Genomic DNA, 18,174 nt, shown 5'->3' on the forward strand with positions numbered 1-18,174 from the left:
TCGTGGGAGACCCGGAAGAAGCTCCTGGCTTCTGGCTTTTGTTTGGCACAGCTCCAGCTGTTGCAGCCATTGGGGAGTGAACCAGTGGATGGAAGGAGGACCTTTCTCCCTCTTCTTCTCCGTCTCCCTTTCCCTCTCTCTGCCTCTACTTATTTGTAACTTTGCCTTTCACATAAATAAATGGATCTTTAAAAAAAAAAAAAAAAGAAGTATGGCAAAGAAGACACTGCCCAGCCCCATCCTTTTAACAGAAGCAAAAATAAAATCAGTGACTTTAACAAGTAAAGTTTCTAAGAAATGCAGAGAGTAAAGCCAAATTTGAGATTTGCCAGTTTCTGATCCCTAGTTAACAGTACCTCTGTCCTTTCTTCTTTTTAGTTTTGATGATCTTGACCTCCAAATTTCTTCAGCAATACACTTCTACACCCTAAACTGATACTCTACACCACTAATACCTCACTTCCAGAGACCACCTCCCAAGTCTTCTACCTTTTTTTCCCCTACTTAGTCTACTTAAAACTGCTCTCTGACTTAATTTCCTTCATACCTATTAAGCTCATCACTTTCTCAATTGATCATCCTGGACTTCATCATTATCCAATCATAGTGTTTTCTCACCAGCACACTCAAATCTCAGGCATCCTTGTCATTTTCCTGCATTTGTCCTGAAAACTCCCAAATTAAAACAGTCCTACAATCTGATTTCTTCATTCTTATAATTATTGAAGCAGTTAACTGGTCCTGAGAAAAACTACATGAACAGAGACATCTGAAGTGCAAGACTCCTGTGACATTCAGTCTTAGCTGAAGAAATGTAATGCTTTCAGTAATCTATGTACTTGACTTCACTTAGCAACACATTCCACAAAATTATACAGTATCTAAATTTTCTTCTTTCTTCAAATTGTTCATTCAACCTTTTAACTCCCTCATTTTCAAAAAAGACCTTACTTTACAGAGGTAATACAAATCATTAGGCAAGAAACACCCCAACTTTTTAACCCCAGACCTAGGTTGTTTGTTTCTTCATTTATTCTATCTCTTTCCCTTCCGTCTCAGAGGACGAGGCATTGCAATCTTCTCTGTTTCAAGGACAGTAATTCCATTTAAACTCTCGATCCTTTCCTAGTTGTACACCCTGGGATTGCTATCAATTATCCCTTTTCTTTCCTCAATTTTCAACTCCAGCTCTGCTAACTCCTTTTCCCAAAGCAGAAGGTATATGCAAAGCTTTTTCATCTTTAAGAGAAAATCTCTATAACTTCTAGCTGCTTTCCCACTTATTCCTTCATCCACATAAACAAATTCGTTTCAGCCTTCAAGATCACAGTTCAAGTCACATTTCCTCTGCACATCCTTCCCAGGGTGAAATCACTCTTTTGTTAGGCATTCCTAACCTGCTCTACAATGGACAGACCTCTGTCACAGAACTTCCCTCACTCTACTGCAGTTATTTGTATTTTGTGCCTGTCTCCTCTACTAGACAGGGATCCCTGGGGACAGAAGGCAGCAGCAATTCCCATCTCATGTTCAACCCTCCATTGTTTTCCAAATAAAATCATTCAAGTCCACACCAAAAGCAGGATTGTTTTCTCAAACCTAGATACTGGACATTCCTGCCCTAGTCTTTCAGGGAGGCCGAGTAAGAGGGAAGAAGAGGTGATGGTGCTAGAAAGGAAAACCACTGTGAAGGACAGAACAAATGGAACAGGGACTCTGAGGAGGCCTAGCCAGTTAGAGACAACAGGATCACAAAAAGAGTTTGATTTTCTCATTGTTTTCAAACAACAACAACCAAATACACACAAAGATGAGCAAATAAAGGCAAGATACAACCTGTAAAAATATAATATAAAAGTGTGGGTGAGAGAGCAGATCAGTTATATACAAAAGGCAAGCCTGAAATGTATAATGGGTATAATCTGTGAAAACTTTTCCTTTGGTTTTACCATCTTGAAGAAAAAATTGAGAATTTTGCATGTTCAAAGAAGAAATAGAATAATGATTTTTTTGTTTTACAACTTATATACCTATTTTATCTATTTCTGGAAATTTCATCATATTTTTGAAAGTTATGAAATTTATTTTTCTAGGAAACTGAAGAAGCATATTCCCTGTTCTCCCCACACTTGGTCTTATAACTAATATGGTTTCTTATTCATCTATGTTTTCAGTGCTTAGCACAAAGCAGACATCTCAATAAATACATACAGAATAAAGGAAGAAAGGAAGCAAGCAAAGGAGTCATTCAAAGGGCTAAATGTTCTACAGAGAAAGGAAAGGGCTCTTAGTTCTGGATACCAACCTGATTTAAGGCCACATGCATCTGATCTACCAAAAAAACATAGAGCTCACTTATAAATGTCTGCAATTCCTCCTGGCTTTCAAATGATGTTGTCTTCAAATATTTCTCTCTCACAATCTTTACCACAGCATGCTGCAAGACACACATTATGCATTTGGTAACACAGTTCAGCATCATGCTCAGAGTACAGGGTGTATTAAGGCTTCTAGTCTAAGGCTGATGAAGACACCAGAAGGGTAACTGATTTCTCCCTTGGTGATACTTAGACTATCAGCTCTCAGATTTTCCCATAGTCAACATACTCTGTATGACTTCTTTCCTTCACATCACCATCATCATCATCAAGGGGCAATGCGAGACCCAAACCAGGCAGAGTCACAACTCTGAAAAAAGCCTTAACATTAGGTTTACGCATTATATCTCTCAAGGTAACTATATAGTTCAAGGGAGAAAGGCCTGATCTGCCAGCTCAAAGACTGGAATTTTGGTTCTAATGCTATCACGGTGTAACTTCATAAATTATGTTATACTGTGGCATGTGTTTCCTCATTTATTAAATGAATATGTAGCTTTGATATTATACCTTAGAAGGTGATTCAGAAGTCCAAAAAAGATGCAACATAGAGGTAGAGACTTAAAATGCTGTACACTCAAATACAATAGTCCCTCATTTTCCATAGTTTAAGTTACACATAGTCAACCACAATTTGAAAATATTAAATAGAAAATTCTAGAAATAAATAAATCTTAAGTTTTAAATTATGCACTATTTTGAATGCTGTCCTCCTCTCCCTTACTTGAAATGCAAATCATCCCTTTGTCCAGTAAATCTACCATTTATATACAACCTGTTTGTTAATCACTTAGTAACTGTATTGGTTATCAGACTGACTGCTGTGGTTTCACAGTGTTCGAGTTCAGTATCCCTATTTTATTTATTAATGACCTCAAAACACAAGAGTAGTGATGCTGTCAAGTGTTTTCTTTAAGTGAAAGGTAAAAGTTTGTCATAGATGTGTGTATATGTGTGTATATTGGAAAAAATACGGTTTTAGGCATATACTGGGAGTCTGAGAACATATCCCCACAGATAAAATGGGAGTACTGTAAAAACAGCATGTTGCTATGGCTAGGACAGCTTCTTGTTTTTTGTTTGTTTCTGTTTTTTGTTTCCTTCCTAAGCTAACATTATTGCCCAGTTATACACTAAGTACTCTCCAAGTATATTATTTAATCCTCATAATGATCCCATAGGATATTTTTTAAAAGATTCATTTTTTTGGAAGTCAGAGTTACACAGAGAGAAGGGGAGATAGAGAGATATGTATTTCATCTCATCTGGTGGTTCATTCCCCAAATATATACAATAGCTGAGGTTGGGCCTGGCTGAAGTCAGGAGCCAGGAGCCTTATCCAGGTCTCACACATGGGTGGCAGGGTCCCAAGTACATGGGCTGCCCTCCACTGCTTTTATCAGGCCACTAGCAGGGAGCTGGATCAGAACTGGAGCAGCTGGGACATGAACCAGCAGTCATATGGGACGTCAGCATCGCAGGCAGCAGCTTCACCTGCTATGCCACAATGCTGGCCCCTTAATGTGATAATATTTACATCATCCCTCCCTGTTAGTTAAAGAATGAGGAGTAATCTCGTGCCCAAGGTTACCCAGCTAATAAACATTGAACCAGGAATCAAACCAAACCACAGGGTGGCTATTTGGTTTAGTGTTTAAGATGCCTGTTGGGGTACCCTCATACCATATCAGAGTGCCTATGTTCCAGTCCTGGCTCCACTCCCAAATCTAGCTTCCTGCAAGGTAGACCCTAAGAGGCAGTGGTGATAGCTCAACTTACATGAGTTCCTGTCAACTCAGTGGGATATCTGGACTGAGTTCCAAACTCATGACTTCAGCTACTATGAGCATTTGAGGAATGAACCAGTAGGTGGAAGCTCTGTTTCTCTGTCTCACTTTCTGTCTCTCAAATAAATAAAATTAGCTAATTAAACCAAGACATGACTATATGACTGAGCATACCCTCTTGCCTCCATGAGCATTAGTTTTTTTTTTTTTTTTACTTTATTGGTTTCCACATGCTTTCTTTGCATCTATTTTGTACAGTACAGGATGCATAGTAAATGGGTACAGAAAGGCAATGTAGTGCAGCAATTAAGAACATGAGTTGTTGGGGCTCTGGCGCTGTGGCACAGTAGGTTAATTCTCTGCCTGCAGCGCCAGCATCCCATATGGGCACCAGTTTTAGTCCCGGCTGCTCCACTTCCCATCCAGCTCTCTGCTATGGCCTGGGAAAGCAGTAGAAGATGGCCCAAGTCCTTGGGCCCCTGCACCCACGTGGGAGACCCAGAAGAAGCTCCTGGCTCCTGGCTTCGGATTGGCGGCTTAGCTCTGGCCATCGCAGCCATTTGGGGAGTGAACCAGCAGATGGAAGACCTTTCTGCTTTCTGTCTCTCTCTCTCACTGTCTGTAACTCTACCTGTCAAATAAATAAATAAAATCCTTACAAAAAAAAGATGTTAAAAAAAAGAACATAAGCTATGAAAGCAAACTAAATGAGTTTGAATCTCATCTTTGGCCTTTACCATCTCTATGACCATGGGTGAACAACCAACTAATGTTGCATTTTTCTCATCTATAAAATGGGGAGTACCTACCTCATAGGATTGTTATGAGAATTAAATTAGTAAAGTTTAAGTTAAGCATTTACAGACTTGCCTAGTACACAACAAATACTCAATAAATGTTAGCCATTATCATTCAGGAAACTGTAATTAATTAACTATTTCTCAAATCTTAGTGATTCTAGGGACTAGGGAGAGGTTTGGATGGGATACAGAAATGGTTATGCATTCATTACCCAATATAGAATTTCTACCTCCACAAGCAACATGAAATCTGGTACAAAATATAGCCTAGACTCAAGCAAAGAGTTAATTTCTTAAAAGCTCACACTTGGGATGGCATTTGGCATAGTGGTTAAGATGCTGTTTGGGTGCCTACATTCCATATCTGAGTGCCTGAGTTCAAATCCTGGATCCACTTTCAATTTGAGCTTCCTGCTAATGTGCACCCTGGGAGGCAGCAGGTCAGGGACCAAGTACTTCAGTCCCTGCCACCCACATGGGAAACCTGAATTGAGATCTAGACTTCTGGCTTTGGCCTGGCCCAAATGTTGTGGGCATCTGGACAGTGAATTGGTTGATGGAAGATATCTCTCTCTCTCTTTCTTTCTCTCTTTCTCTCCTCTCCCTTTCAAATAAGAAAAAAAGCACCTCACACTCACACTCACAATGTATACTAAACCATTCCAAGATGCTGCAATAGTGGACCTTCCCTGGATATTCTCACACATAGAACTTAACTACTTGCATCAACACCAAAAAAGATGGAAGTACAGTTGAACATGATCAGAGAAAAAAATGTTAACTGGATATGTAGCAAAGGTTCTCCATCAAAAAAAAAAAAAAAAGAATAATTACATAATGTTTTACCTTGAGTTGTTCTTTGAAAGCAAAGTACTTTCCAGAGCAATTAAGCTCATAATTGAGCTGGCACTTCTGCTCCTCCAGGGTTTCACTATCTATATCACTCCCCAGTTTGGTCACCTGCTTGCCAAACATTCTGTGGTACTCATCCAGAATGGATCTAGAAATATTCTTGATCTGCATGTGGTAGTCACTCACAGCCTGGGAAAATAAAAATATTTAACAAAGAGGCCTCAAACAGGTGCAGATCATGGAATGGAAGTCTAAAACTAGATTGAGTTTTACATACAACAAAACTTTACATATAAACTTCCCTTTTCTTCCCAGCCCAGAGATCATCAGTCAAAGATTAAACACTGTATGCCAACACTCACAAATGGAACAAGGAATGAAAATACGTGAAGCTTCAAACAAGTTTTCATCCATTCTGGAGGACATATTAAAGAATCCATGCCGTTTTCAAATGCATACACTCAACATTTTATTACCTACAGTTTCACCTTGGCTTTGGCACTTGCCTTCTGAGCTCCTCCTGTTCGACGAGTAAGAGGCGGCCTTGGAGGAATCATTTCCTTGACCCTGTATGAGGAAAACAACAAACAAAATACTTTATTACCTGCAGAATTATGTAATCTTATATCTCACCTTCAAAGAATCTGGGTGGAAGAAATCTGAAATTTGTCTGGCCATGTACTTGAGCACTTAACTATCTCCTCTCGTGTAAAACCCTAGATGTGAATCCAGCACCGTATATGGTTATTGACCAGACAGGAAGAAAGCCAGAAGGCAGTGCTCAGGGAATACCTAAGTTGAACTTCTGGCTACTTTGAACCCTGTCTTTACCCATACACATTAAAAAAACAACAACAACAAGAAAAAAAAAAACCAACCCTGTATGTAATGCACAAGTAGCTATCTATCTAGCAGATTAGAAACAGGTTTCACGATTTTAAGGGCACTCAGGATAATCTCTAAAAGCACAAAGATTTGGAATCCAGTGATACAGGCAGAAGAACACTTTTCTTTCCTCTACATCTTAAGAAAACAGGTGTAGGCCTGCGCCATGGCACAATAGGTTAATCCTCAGCCTGCAGCACCGGCATCCCAAATGGGCTCCAGTTCTAGTCCCATCTGCTCCTCTTCCAATCCAGCTCTCGGCTATGGCCTGGGAAGGCAGTAGAAGATGGCCCAAGCTCTTGGGCCCTTGCACCCACATGGGAGACCGGGAAGAAGCTCCTGGCTCCTGGCTTCAGATCAGTACAGCTTCGACCGTTGTGGCCACCTGGGAAATGAACCAATGGACAGAAGATCTCTCTGTCTCTCCCTCTCCCTGTCTGTAACTCTATCTCTCAAATAAATAAAATAAAATAAAACATCTTAAAAAAAGATAACAGGTATATTCTTGGTCATAATTAACAAGACTCCATTAAATTACAATAATGCTATCAGATTTTTTTATTTGGAAGACAAAGAGAGTTTCCATCCACTGGTTCACTGCTCAAATGTCCACAATGGTCAAGGCTGGGCCAGGGCAGGACCAGACTGAAGCTAGGAGTCAAGAACACAATCTAGGTTTCCCACATGAGTGGCAGGGATCCAATTACTTACGTCATCACCTGCTGCCTCCCAGCATTGACAGGAAGCTACAGTCAGAAGTCAGAGCTGGGAACCAACCATGGGCACTCCAAGGCAGGATGTGCGTGACTTAACCACTAGGCAAAACACCCACTCCCTGATTGAAAGGCATGAATAATATATGGCAAAATATCTCCTCCCAACGTTGTTGCTCAGCCTCCTAGCTTCCTTTCCAGAGTCAATGTTATTTATTCATTCACTCATTCAAAATGTATACTGAATATGTATTATGTATCAGCTACTTTTCTAGGTCTTGGGATAGACCACCAAACAAAATAGACAAAAATTATTGTCCTCATGGAACTTATGTTCTAGTAAGGAAGCAGACAACAAGAATAATAGTTAATGGGGCCAGTGCTGTGGTGCAGTAGGTTAATCCTCTGCCTATAGCGCTAGCATCCCATATAGGCACCTGTTCTAGTTCCAGCTGCTCCTCTTCCAATCCAGCTCTCTGCTATGGCCTGGGAGGGCAGTGGAAGATGGCTGAAGCACTCGGGCCCCTGCACCCACATGGGAAACCTGGAAGAGGCTCCTGGCTCCTGGCTTCAGATCGGCCCAGATCCAGCATTTGCAGCCATTTGGGGAGTGAACTAGCAGATGGAAAACTTTCTCTCTGTCTCTCCCTCTCACTGTCTGTAACTCTACCTCTCAAAGAAATAAATAAAATCTTTTTTTTTAAAAGAATAATGGTTAAGAAAAATACACCTTTAATACATGCCATAGAGAAAAATAACTCATCAAGGTGTCCAGTGTTATGGCAGAGAAGGTGAAGACATCACTTGTGATGCTGGCATCCCATATAAGCACTGGTAGGAGTCTTGGATGCCCCTCTTCTATTCCAGCTCCTTGCTAATGTGCCTAGAAAAGCAGCAGAAGGTGGTCCAAGTACTTGGCCCCCTAGCACCCACAGGGGAGACCCAGAGGGAGTTCCAGGCTTCTGGCTTCAGCCTGGCCCAGCCCCAGCAGGGAATGAACCAGTGGATGAAAGCTCTCTCCCTCTCTCTCTCCTCTCCCTCTTCCTTCCTTTCTGTAAATCTGCCTTTCAAATTGATGGAACACGGACATAAGCCTCAGCCATTCTCCCTCATTGCCCAAAAGAGATAAACTTTGGAATGTATTCCTTGCCCTTGAAACTCAGTTGGGTCTCACACCCTGTTGCCTTCAGACCCCACCCCTTACAGCCACCTAAAAGACCAGCTGCTCTGAACACCTGAAAGACCAGTTCCAGGAATTCCCCTCTGCCTGCTGCCCCTTACCCCACCACCATCCCCAGCCCTCCTAAAATATAAAAAGGCCCGGCCCCGGGGGTTGTTCTATCAATGTGCACGCCAGCAGTTGGTCACCCACCTCTATGAATTTATTTTCTCTGAATAAATTCAGTTTGGCTGTAAATTCATACACTGCCTCCTCTCTATTCTGCACCTCTTTTCCTAACATTTTGGTGCCCCGTGTGAAGAGGCACCAATCTGCAACTCGTTTCCTAACACAAATAAATAAATAAATAAATAAATAAATAAAACAAAATCTTTTTTAAAAATTCAGGAGCAGAAAACTACATTGGGAGTTACGGATGGTATATATAGGGGAATGTATTTTACCAGAGAAGGCCTTACTGACACAATGACATTTTAAGAAAGACTAGAGAAGAGTGAGGAACCAAGTCATAAAGATATTCAGGATAGGGGCTGGTGCTGTAGCATAGTGGGTAAAGCCGCTGCCTGCAGTGCTGGCATCCCATATGGGCACTGGATTGAGTCCCGGCTGCTCCACTTCCAATCCAGCTCCCTACTAATGTGCCTGGGAAAGTAGCAGCAGAAAGCCCCAGTGCTTGTACCCTTGTACCCTTGTGGGAGACCTGGAAAAATCTCCTGGCTCCTGGTTTCAGATCAGCCCAGCTCCAGCCATTGCAGCCATTGCATCCAATTTGGGAGCGAACCAGTGGATGGAAGATATCTCTTTCTCTCTCTTTCTCTCTCTCTCTCTGCCTCTCTGTAACTCTGTCTTTCAAATAAATACATATTTTAAAAAATATTCAGGATAAGCATATTTGAGGCCAGAGAACACCAAGTATAAAGGTCTTTCTGCAAGAAATGTACCTAGTGTGTAAGTCTAGCAGCTTGGCTTGTTGAAAAAATGAGGGCAAAAGTACAAGCAGAGTACGCAGGCCTTTGCAGGTCATTTTAAGGACTTTGATTTTTACTCAGAATGTGACAGAGTCACTGGTAGCACCTAAGCAGAGGAGGATTTACTTATTTATTTAAGGCAGAGTTACAGAGAAAGAGAGAGAGAGATCTTCCATCCACTAGTTTACTCCCACAATGGCAGGGGCTAGGCTAGTCCAAAGCCAGGAGCCAGGAACTTCTTCCTTGTCTCCCACATGGGTGCAAGGGCCCATGCCATCCTTTGCTGTTTTCCCAGGAACATCATCAGGGAGCTGGATCAGAAGTGGAGAAGACAGGACTCAATCAGTGCGCATATGGGATGTCAGCATTGCAGGCAGCAGCTTTACCCACTATGCCACAATGCTAGTCCCCAACACAATCCTTTTATAATGCTGTATTAAAAAAATTCCCAAATATATAAAATAGATAGATAGAAAAATAAAAGGTGATTCATATGCATACTATGAAATATTACTCAGTAATATGAAGAAATAAAGTACTGACATGTTACAATATGGATGAATCTTGACAGCATCATGCTATATGAAAGAAACCAGTCACAAAAGACCATATATTATACGATTCTATTTATATGAAAAGCCCAGAGTTGCAAAATCTAGAGAGAGAAAAAGTAGTAAGTCATTACCTAGGACTGGAGGTAGGGTAGGGGGTTGGCATGATGGCGGACAGGAAAGGAGAGTGCAAAGGTATCTGGATTTCTTTCTTTCTTTCTTTCTTTCTTTTCTTTTTTTTTTTTTTTTTTGACAGGCAGAGTGGACAGTGAGAGAGAGAGACAGGCAGAAAGGTCTTCCTTTGCCATTGGTTTACCCCCCCAATGGCTACTGCGGCCGGCGTGCTGTGGCCTGCCCACCGCGCTGATCCAAAGGCAGGAGCCAGGTGCTTCTCCTGGTCTCCCATGCGGGTGCAGGGCCCAAGGACTTGGGCCATCCTCCACTGCACTCCTGAGCCACAGCAGAGAGCTGGCCTGGAAGAGAAGCAACTGGGACAGAATCCGGCGCCCCGACCGGGACTAGAACCCGGTGTGCCGGCACCGCAAGGCGGAGGATTAGCCTAGTGAGCCGCAGCACCGGCTGTATATGGATTTCAATTTTAGGGATAAGGATAATGTTATAAAGTTAATTACAGTAAGGCTACATGACTCTGAATATACTAAAGCCAACAAATTATATACTTTAAATGGGTAAAGTATGTGGTATGTGAGTTATATCTTAATAAAACAGTTGTTTTTAAAAGGAGGGCAGGAATTTGGCACAAGGGTTAAGATGTTGCATACCGTCTGGCCAGCTCCTCAGGCATTCGCTTTGGTACCAAGGCTTTGTCCAGCTCAATCTCCAACACAATGTATGTCCCTGCTTCTACATATTGCTGTAAAGACATTTTTTCTCATTTACCATTTCCAGGAAAAAAAAAAAAAGAAAGAATTTTAATAATAAAAGATAAAGTTTAAAATGTAAACAAGGAAACTGCATATATAACCACATATTTAATGTGATCTCAAGGTTAAAAATATTTTTGCACAGAAAAATAGCTAGGAAGAAATATAGAAGAGTAGATATCTTTTGGAGGAGAGAGTTTCAATTGTACTCCCAGAAACCTCTGCTTCAGCTGAAGAATACTCTCCCTGGCATTGTTTAGCTGAGTATCATTCTTCCATCTTGCACCTCTATTACAGCACTCATCAAAATCACATATTATAGTTAGTTCTGTACCTGTCTGCTTCTGCCACCAGAAAACTAAGTATCCTGAGGGCAGATGAATGCTCCCATGATGCATCTTTGCATCCCTCATAATGCTTAATACAGTAGAATTAATATAAGATATAAAACTTTAATTCTTGAAAGTACTTTAAAGTCAATCTGGTTACCAACTCGTTTTACAAAGTCTCAACGAGGAAATTTTCCCAAGATCATAAATTTAGTTTTGGGCAAATATGAGATGCTAACTCAGATATCCTGCCCAAGGCAGTTTCTACCATAGCCATCTTGCTCATTAAATGTCTGATGAATTTTAACTTAATTTCCCAAAACTTTAAAAAATACATTTAAGCCGGCGCCGTGGCTCAATAGGCTAATCCTCCACCTTGCGGCGCCGGCACACCGGGTTCTAGTCCCGGTTGGGGCGCCGGATTCTGTCCCGGTTGCCCCTCTTCCAGGCCAGCTCTCTGCTATGGCCAGGGAGTGCAGTGGAGGATGGCCCAGGTGCTTGGGCCCTGCACCCCATGGGAGACCAGGAAAAAGCACCTGGATCCTGGCTCCTGCCATCGGATCAGCGCGGTGCGCCGGCTGCAGCGGCGGCCATTGGAGGGTGAACCAACAGCAAAAGGAAGACCTTTCTCTCTCTGTCTCTCTCTCTCACTGTCCACTCTGCCTGTCAAAAATTTAAAAAAAAAAATACATTTAGTTATTTGAGAGAGAGAGAGAGAGAGAAGTATGTGTACCCATCTGCTAGTTCACTCTCAAATGCCCAAAATGGCGAGGGTAAGCCAGGCCAAAGCCAGGAGCCAGGAAATCAATCCAGGTTCCCATGTAGGTGGCAGGAACCCAATTTCTTGAACCACATCTGCAGTCTCTCAGAGTCTGAATTAGCAGAAAATCAGAATTAGGAGCTGGAATCGGGTATCAAGCCCAGGTTCTCAGTGTGGAATGTAGGTGTCTAAACTGGCTTCTTAACCACTAGGCTAAATACTTAGTCCTTCCAAAAGTTGATACATAGTTACTTACCTGTCCTTCTAGATTGTGGCTGAGAGGGGCTTCACCATCCAAAGGAGTATCTGAGCTCTGAGATTTTATACTAGCTGCTTGCTGAAAGAAAATAGACAAATACATCTCAAAAATTTAATTTTTACATGATCTTCATAATGGCAGAAACAATGATTGCTGCACTGCATGAAAATGAAAATTATATTGACACAATTCACCAAATGAGAGATGAAAGCATATCGAAAGTAATAAAACAGGCAAAATCATCACCTTATCAACAACCTACCGCATCTACAGGCTTAAACTTTCCATCCACATCCTTTTCTTTGACTGTTTTATCTTCTTTTAGATTCTTAGAAACAACTACTTTGGCCAGTGGCGAATTAACTCCTCCAATTTTATTATTCTGAATTATATGATGGGTAGTATCTCGGAATAAGCTGGATAGACACTTGGTCTGAAAAGAAGCCAAAAAAAAAAAAATCAAAATTGAATCAGACAAACCTGAAAGAAACCCACATTATATTTTAATGTCATTTAATCTTCCAGATAATTTCAACTCATAGAATCAAAGAGAGAAAGAAAGGACCTGAGAAGCTTCATTGCATTTCTCTACTACTAGAACAGGTAAAACCACCACAAAAAGTTAGCTGCCTTCCCTGTTATTTAACAATTTATGAGAAGACCTCACAACCTGGTTTAATTCTGGTGTCCTTAATTCTTTTTTTTTTTTTTTTTTTGGACAGGCAGAGTGGATAGTGAGAGAGAGACAGAGAGAAAGGTCTTCCTTTGCTGTTGGTTCACCCTTCAATGGCCACCACGGCTGGCGCGCTGCGGCCGGCGAACCGCGCTGATCCGATGGCAGGAGCCAGGTACTTATCCTGGTCTCCCATGGGGTGCAGGGCTCAAGCACTTGGGCCATCCTTCACTGCCTTGCCGGGCCACAGCAGAGAGCTGGCCTGGAAGAGGGGCAACAGGGACAGAATCCGGCGCCCTGACCGGGACTAGAACCCAGTGTGCCGGCACCACTAGGTGAAGGATTAGCCTATTGAGCCACGGCGCCGGCCCTGGTGTCCTTAATTCTTGTCATCAACATCTTTGATACATAATTTCAAATTAACTTTAAATTTGTATAAAAGGGCTTCTGCCATGGCTCACTAGGCTAATCCTCCGCCTGCGGCACCAGCACACCAGGTTCTAGTCCTGGTCAGGGCAGTGGATTCTGTCTCGGTTGCCCCTCTTCCAGGCCAGCTCTCTGCTGTGGCCCGGGAGTCCTTGGGCCCCGCACCTGCATGGGAGTCCAGGAGAAGCACCTCGCTCCTGGCTTCAGATCAGCGCAGTGCACTGGCCACAGTACACCGGCCGCAGCGGCCATTGAGGGGTGAACCAACGGCAAAGGAAGACCTTTCTCTGTCTTTCTCTCTCACTGTCCACTCTGCCTGTCACACACACACACACACACACACACACACACACACAAAGCTCATTAAGGAGCCAGTGCTGCAGACTAACAGGTAAAGCTGCCGTCTGCAGTGCCAGCAACCCACATGGGCGCCAGTTTGAGATCCGACTGCTCCACTTTCAATCCAGATCTCCAGTGAAGGATGGCCCAAGTCCTTGGGTCCCTGCACCCATGTGGGAGACCCAGAAAAAGCTCCTGGTTCCTGTCTTCAGATAGACCCAGCTCTGGCCTTTGCAGCCATTTGGAAAGTGAACCAGCAGATGGAAGCCAGCCCTTCCTTCCTTCCTTCCTTCCTTCCTTCCTTCCTTCCTTCCTTCCTTCCTTCCTTTCTCTATCTCTGCCTCTTTGTAACTCTTCCTTTCAAATAAATAATCTTTAAAAAAAGCAAATTAAACAATATTTAAGAAAAACTATAATACTAAAAATCACTCACAACATACAATTTTTACCATAATTACTGTATTTCATAAATTGAAAGATGTAAACTTTTCCAGGTTTTAACATCTCTGGGAAATACAGTACAGTGAGACTATTTCATCTAAGCACTATCATACAATATGTAGTCTCTTGCATCTGCCTTCTTTCACTCAGCAGACTGTTCTTGAAGTTCAGCCATGTTGTAGCATGCCTCAGTGGTTCATTCATTTTTTTAAAAAACAGCTTTATTGATGTACAATTTATATTCCATAAAATTCACCCATGTCAAGTACACGATTCAGTAATCTGAGAGTATTACAGTATTATTGGTTCATTTCTTTTCATTGCTAAATAGTATTCCCTTTTGTTCCTCCATTCACCAGTTATAAACATTTGGATTGTGTGTTTTTTGTTCTGAGAAATTCACATACATGTCTTTTGTGTGAATGCTGGTTTTATTTTTTTAATTTTTTAAAATTTATTTGACAGGTAGAGTTATAGACAATGAGAGAGAGACAGAGAGAAAGGTCTTCCTTCTCTTGGTTCACTCCCCAAATGGCCACTATGGCTGGCACTGCGCCGATCTGAAGCCAGGAGCCAGGTGCTTCTTCCCGGTCTCCCATGTGGATGCAGGGGCCCAAGCACTTGGGCCATCCTCCGCTGTACTCCCGGGCCACAGCAGAGAGCTGGACTGGAAGAGGAGCAACTGGGACTAGAACCCGGCACCCATATGGGATGTGCCGGCACCGCAAGCGGAGGATTAACCAAGTGACCCACAGCACCAGCCCCCGAATGCTGGTTTTAATTTGTCCTGAGTAGGTTCCTAGGAATGGTATGATGGTTGCACAGAAGTTTATATTTAACAAATATAGCAAATAAAACTAACACTTGTCCTAATAAGAATCGGGAGTAGAATACTAAAACTTCTACATATTGTTATAAAATTGTCTTTTCAATTCTGTTCATTTTTCATTCAAGTATTATGAGGTTACTGTATATATTCATAATTGTTCTATGTTCCTGATGAATTGACCCTTTAATCATTATTACATGCCAGTCTGTCTTCAGTAATATTTCTTGTCTTAAAGTCTATTTTATCTGATAGTAAAGTAATCACTCAGCTTTGTTATATTTTCTGTTTGCTTAGTACAAGTAGTCTTCAAAAAGTTCATTGAAATGTGTGTTATGAAAAAAAAACTACATATGGATTTCAAATTTTGGGAGGACCAAAATAAATATATTTTAATTCCATTTTCCATAGACTTTTTGAAGTATCCTTATATCCTTTTTTTAAAAATCTTTTTATTTCAACCTATGTGTGTCTTTGGATCTGAGGTATGTCTATTTTAGACAGCATATAGTTGAATCTTGATTTTTAAAATACAGTCTCAGTATCTGTATACTTTCTTTGGTGTTTAGATCACCTACGTTTATAATGCTATTGTTGAAATACTTAGATTTATGTTTGCCACCCTGCTATTTGTTTTCTGATGTCTTTTGTCTTTCTGACTGCCTTATTTTATGTTAAATATTTCTGATGTCCCATTTAAATCCTTTGTTGATATACATATACCCATACATAGATGTATATATATATGTATATACACACACAAATTTCTTAATGGTTACTTTAGAGATTACAATAGGCATCCTAACTAATCATGATCTATTTCACATTAATACTAACTTAATTCTGATAAAACAAAAATATAGGGACTTTACACAGAAGAAAAACACACCAACTGTTTTTTTTAATGGGCAAAGTACATGAAGTGGCAGTTCACAAATACATGATAGTGGACAATAAATGTGAGAAGATATGTTTACCTTTATTTATTAATCAAAGAATTACAAATTTTAAACAATAACTATATCCCAGTATACAAACTACTTCTATTTTGTACATGTGTGATTTTTCCCCCAACTTTTTTCTTGTTCTTATTTTTCTGTTTTTTTAATTAATTAATTAATTAATTTATTTTTTTGACAGGCAGAGTGGACAGTGAGAGAGAGAGACAGAGAGAAAGGTCTTCCTTTGCCGTTGGTTCACCCTCCAATGGCCACCGCGGCCGGCGCGCTCCGGCCGGCACACCGCGCTGATCCGAAGCCAGGAGCCAGGTACTTATCCTGGTCTCCCATGGGGTGCAGGGCCCAAGCACTTGGGCCATCCTCCACTGCCTTGCCGGGCCACAGCAGAGAGCTGGCCTGGAAGAGGGGCAACAGGGACAGAATCCGGCGCCCCAACCGGGACTAGAACCCGGTGTGCCGGCGCCGCAAGGCGGAGGATTAGCCTATTGAGCCGCGGCGCCGGCCTCTTGTTCTTATTTTTCAAAATGTTCTACCCATTATTCTAATTATCAGTTGCAAAAATCTTTATGCTAAGGATATAAATAAATATTCATGTAAAGGGTAAATTAGGATGATACCTTTTACAATTTTTTCTTACCTTTTCATAAACTGTGCTGTCTAGGTAAGGATAAACATGAAAAGCTCCCCGAATTCTCTTCACACCTGGATACAGCAATGGGACCATATTAACATAAGCCACACCATGAAACGAAGGCTGACTTTCATCCTCAATCTAAAGGAATGAAACCACAACATTGTTAGTGAAATAAAGCAGAAAAGCATATGATATAGAGCTCTTCAGGTCAGCACTGTGGCACAGTGGGTTAAGTCACTGCCTGCAATGCTGGCATTCGATTTGGCCTCTGGTTTGTGTCCCAGCTGCTCCACTTCCAATCCAGCTCCCTGCTAATGCACCTGGGGAGGCAGCAGAAGATGGCCCAAGTCCTTGGGTCCCTCAACCCATGTGGGAGACCAGGAAGAAGCTCCTGGTTCCTGACTTCAACCTGGCCCAGCACTGGTCATTACAGACATTCAGAAAGTGAATCTCTCTCTCTGTAACTCTGCCTTTCAAATATTTTTTAAAAAGATTTATTTATTTGAAAGGCAGAGTTATAGAGAGGCAGAGGCTGAGAGAAAGAAAGGTCTTCCATCCACCGGTTCACTCCCCAGATGGGCTGGACTGCGCTGATTCAAAGTCAAGAGCCAGGAGCTTTCTCTGGGTCTCCCACATGGGTGCAGGGACCCAAGCACTTGCGCCATCTTCCACTGCTTTGCCGGGTCATAGCAGAGAGGTAGATCAGAAGTGGAATAGCCCAGGCTCAAACCATCGCCCATATGGGATGCTGGCACTGCAGGTGGCAGCTTTACCCATTACGCCACACTGCTGGCCCCAATAAATAAATCTTAAAAAAAAAAAAAAAAAAGATGTGGAGCTCTGACTCAGCACTTCAAAGATCCAATTTTAGAAACTAATTCTTCAACTTCACTAATTATGTGACTTTTGATAGACATTTTTGGCTTTGGTTTCTTTTTTCTTTAAAATGAGTTTAATAATACCATGATCAGTGAAATAATGCGTATACATAGTGCTAATGAAGAGTAAAAAATAACATTAATAAAAACTTAAAACTTAAAAACTGGCTTTCAATCTTAGTACACAGACTTATATGAGTGGCCTTACAAATCATCTGATCAGTGATGACAACTAGGTTTTCTCTCTCTCTTTTTTTTTAAAGATTTTATTTATTTATTTGAGAGGTAGAGTTACAGACAGGGAGAGGGAGAGACAGAGAGAAAGGTCTTCCTTCCGTTGGTTCACTCACCAAATGGCACAATGGCCGGAGCTGCACCAATCTGAAGCCAGGAGCCTGGTGCCTCTTTCTGGCCTCCTATGCAGGTACAGGGGTGTGGGGAGCAGCTCGGACTAGACTAAGTTACTGGAATTAAGACTTATTCTATGCATCTGCTCTCCCACAATATGGCGCTGGGAGAGAAGTAAACAGCTTCCGCACAGCTGCCTCCAGTTCAACTAATAAACTGTAGGACTTGCTCCTGATTGGAGGAGAGCAGCGTACTCGGCGTGTGGGCAGCCGAGTTGGGATTGGCAGAGAAGGACTATAAAGGA

The 18,174-nt window shown here is 41.7% G+C and overlaps 1 protein-coding gene across 8 annotated transcripts in view; it reads right to left on the reverse strand.

Annotated features, from left to right (window-relative positions):
* CFAP70 (cilia and flagella associated protein 70) overlaps positions 1-18,174 on the reverse strand; it is a 91,300-nt gene that overhangs the window by 29,089 nt on the left and 44,037 nt on the right. For 5 of the 8 annotated variants that reach the window (XM_008269962.5, XM_089313454.1, XM_089313453.1 and 2 more), the window contains 7 exons: positions 16,648-16,782; positions 12,609-12,779; positions 12,344-12,424; positions 10,897-10,988; positions 6,324-6,384; positions 5,812-6,006; positions 2,306-2,437 (listed from right to left, as the gene is read on the reverse strand). In XM_008269962.5, coding sequence (XP_008268184.4) covers positions 2,306-2,437; positions 5,812-6,006; positions 6,324-6,384; positions 10,897-10,988; positions 12,344-12,424; positions 12,609-12,779; positions 16,648-16,782 — 867 coding nt within the window. Of the gene's footprint in view, positions 1-2,305; positions 2,438-5,811; positions 6,007-6,293; positions 6,386-10,896; positions 10,989-12,343; positions 12,425-12,608; positions 12,780-16,647; positions 16,783-17,872; positions 18,014-18,174 lie in introns of those variants that run through there. The other 3 variants (XM_089313455.1, XM_089313456.1, XM_089313457.1) reach the window with 3 other exon arrangements.

The sequence above is a fragment of the Oryctolagus cuniculus genome, chromosome 15, assembly GCF_051225735.1.
Source record: "Oryctolagus cuniculus isolate XC-2025 breed Fujian yellow rabbit chromosome 15, ASM5122573v1, whole genome shotgun sequence".
Classification (NCBI taxonomy): domain Eukaryota; kingdom Metazoa; phylum Chordata; class Mammalia; order Lagomorpha; family Leporidae; genus Oryctolagus; species Oryctolagus cuniculus.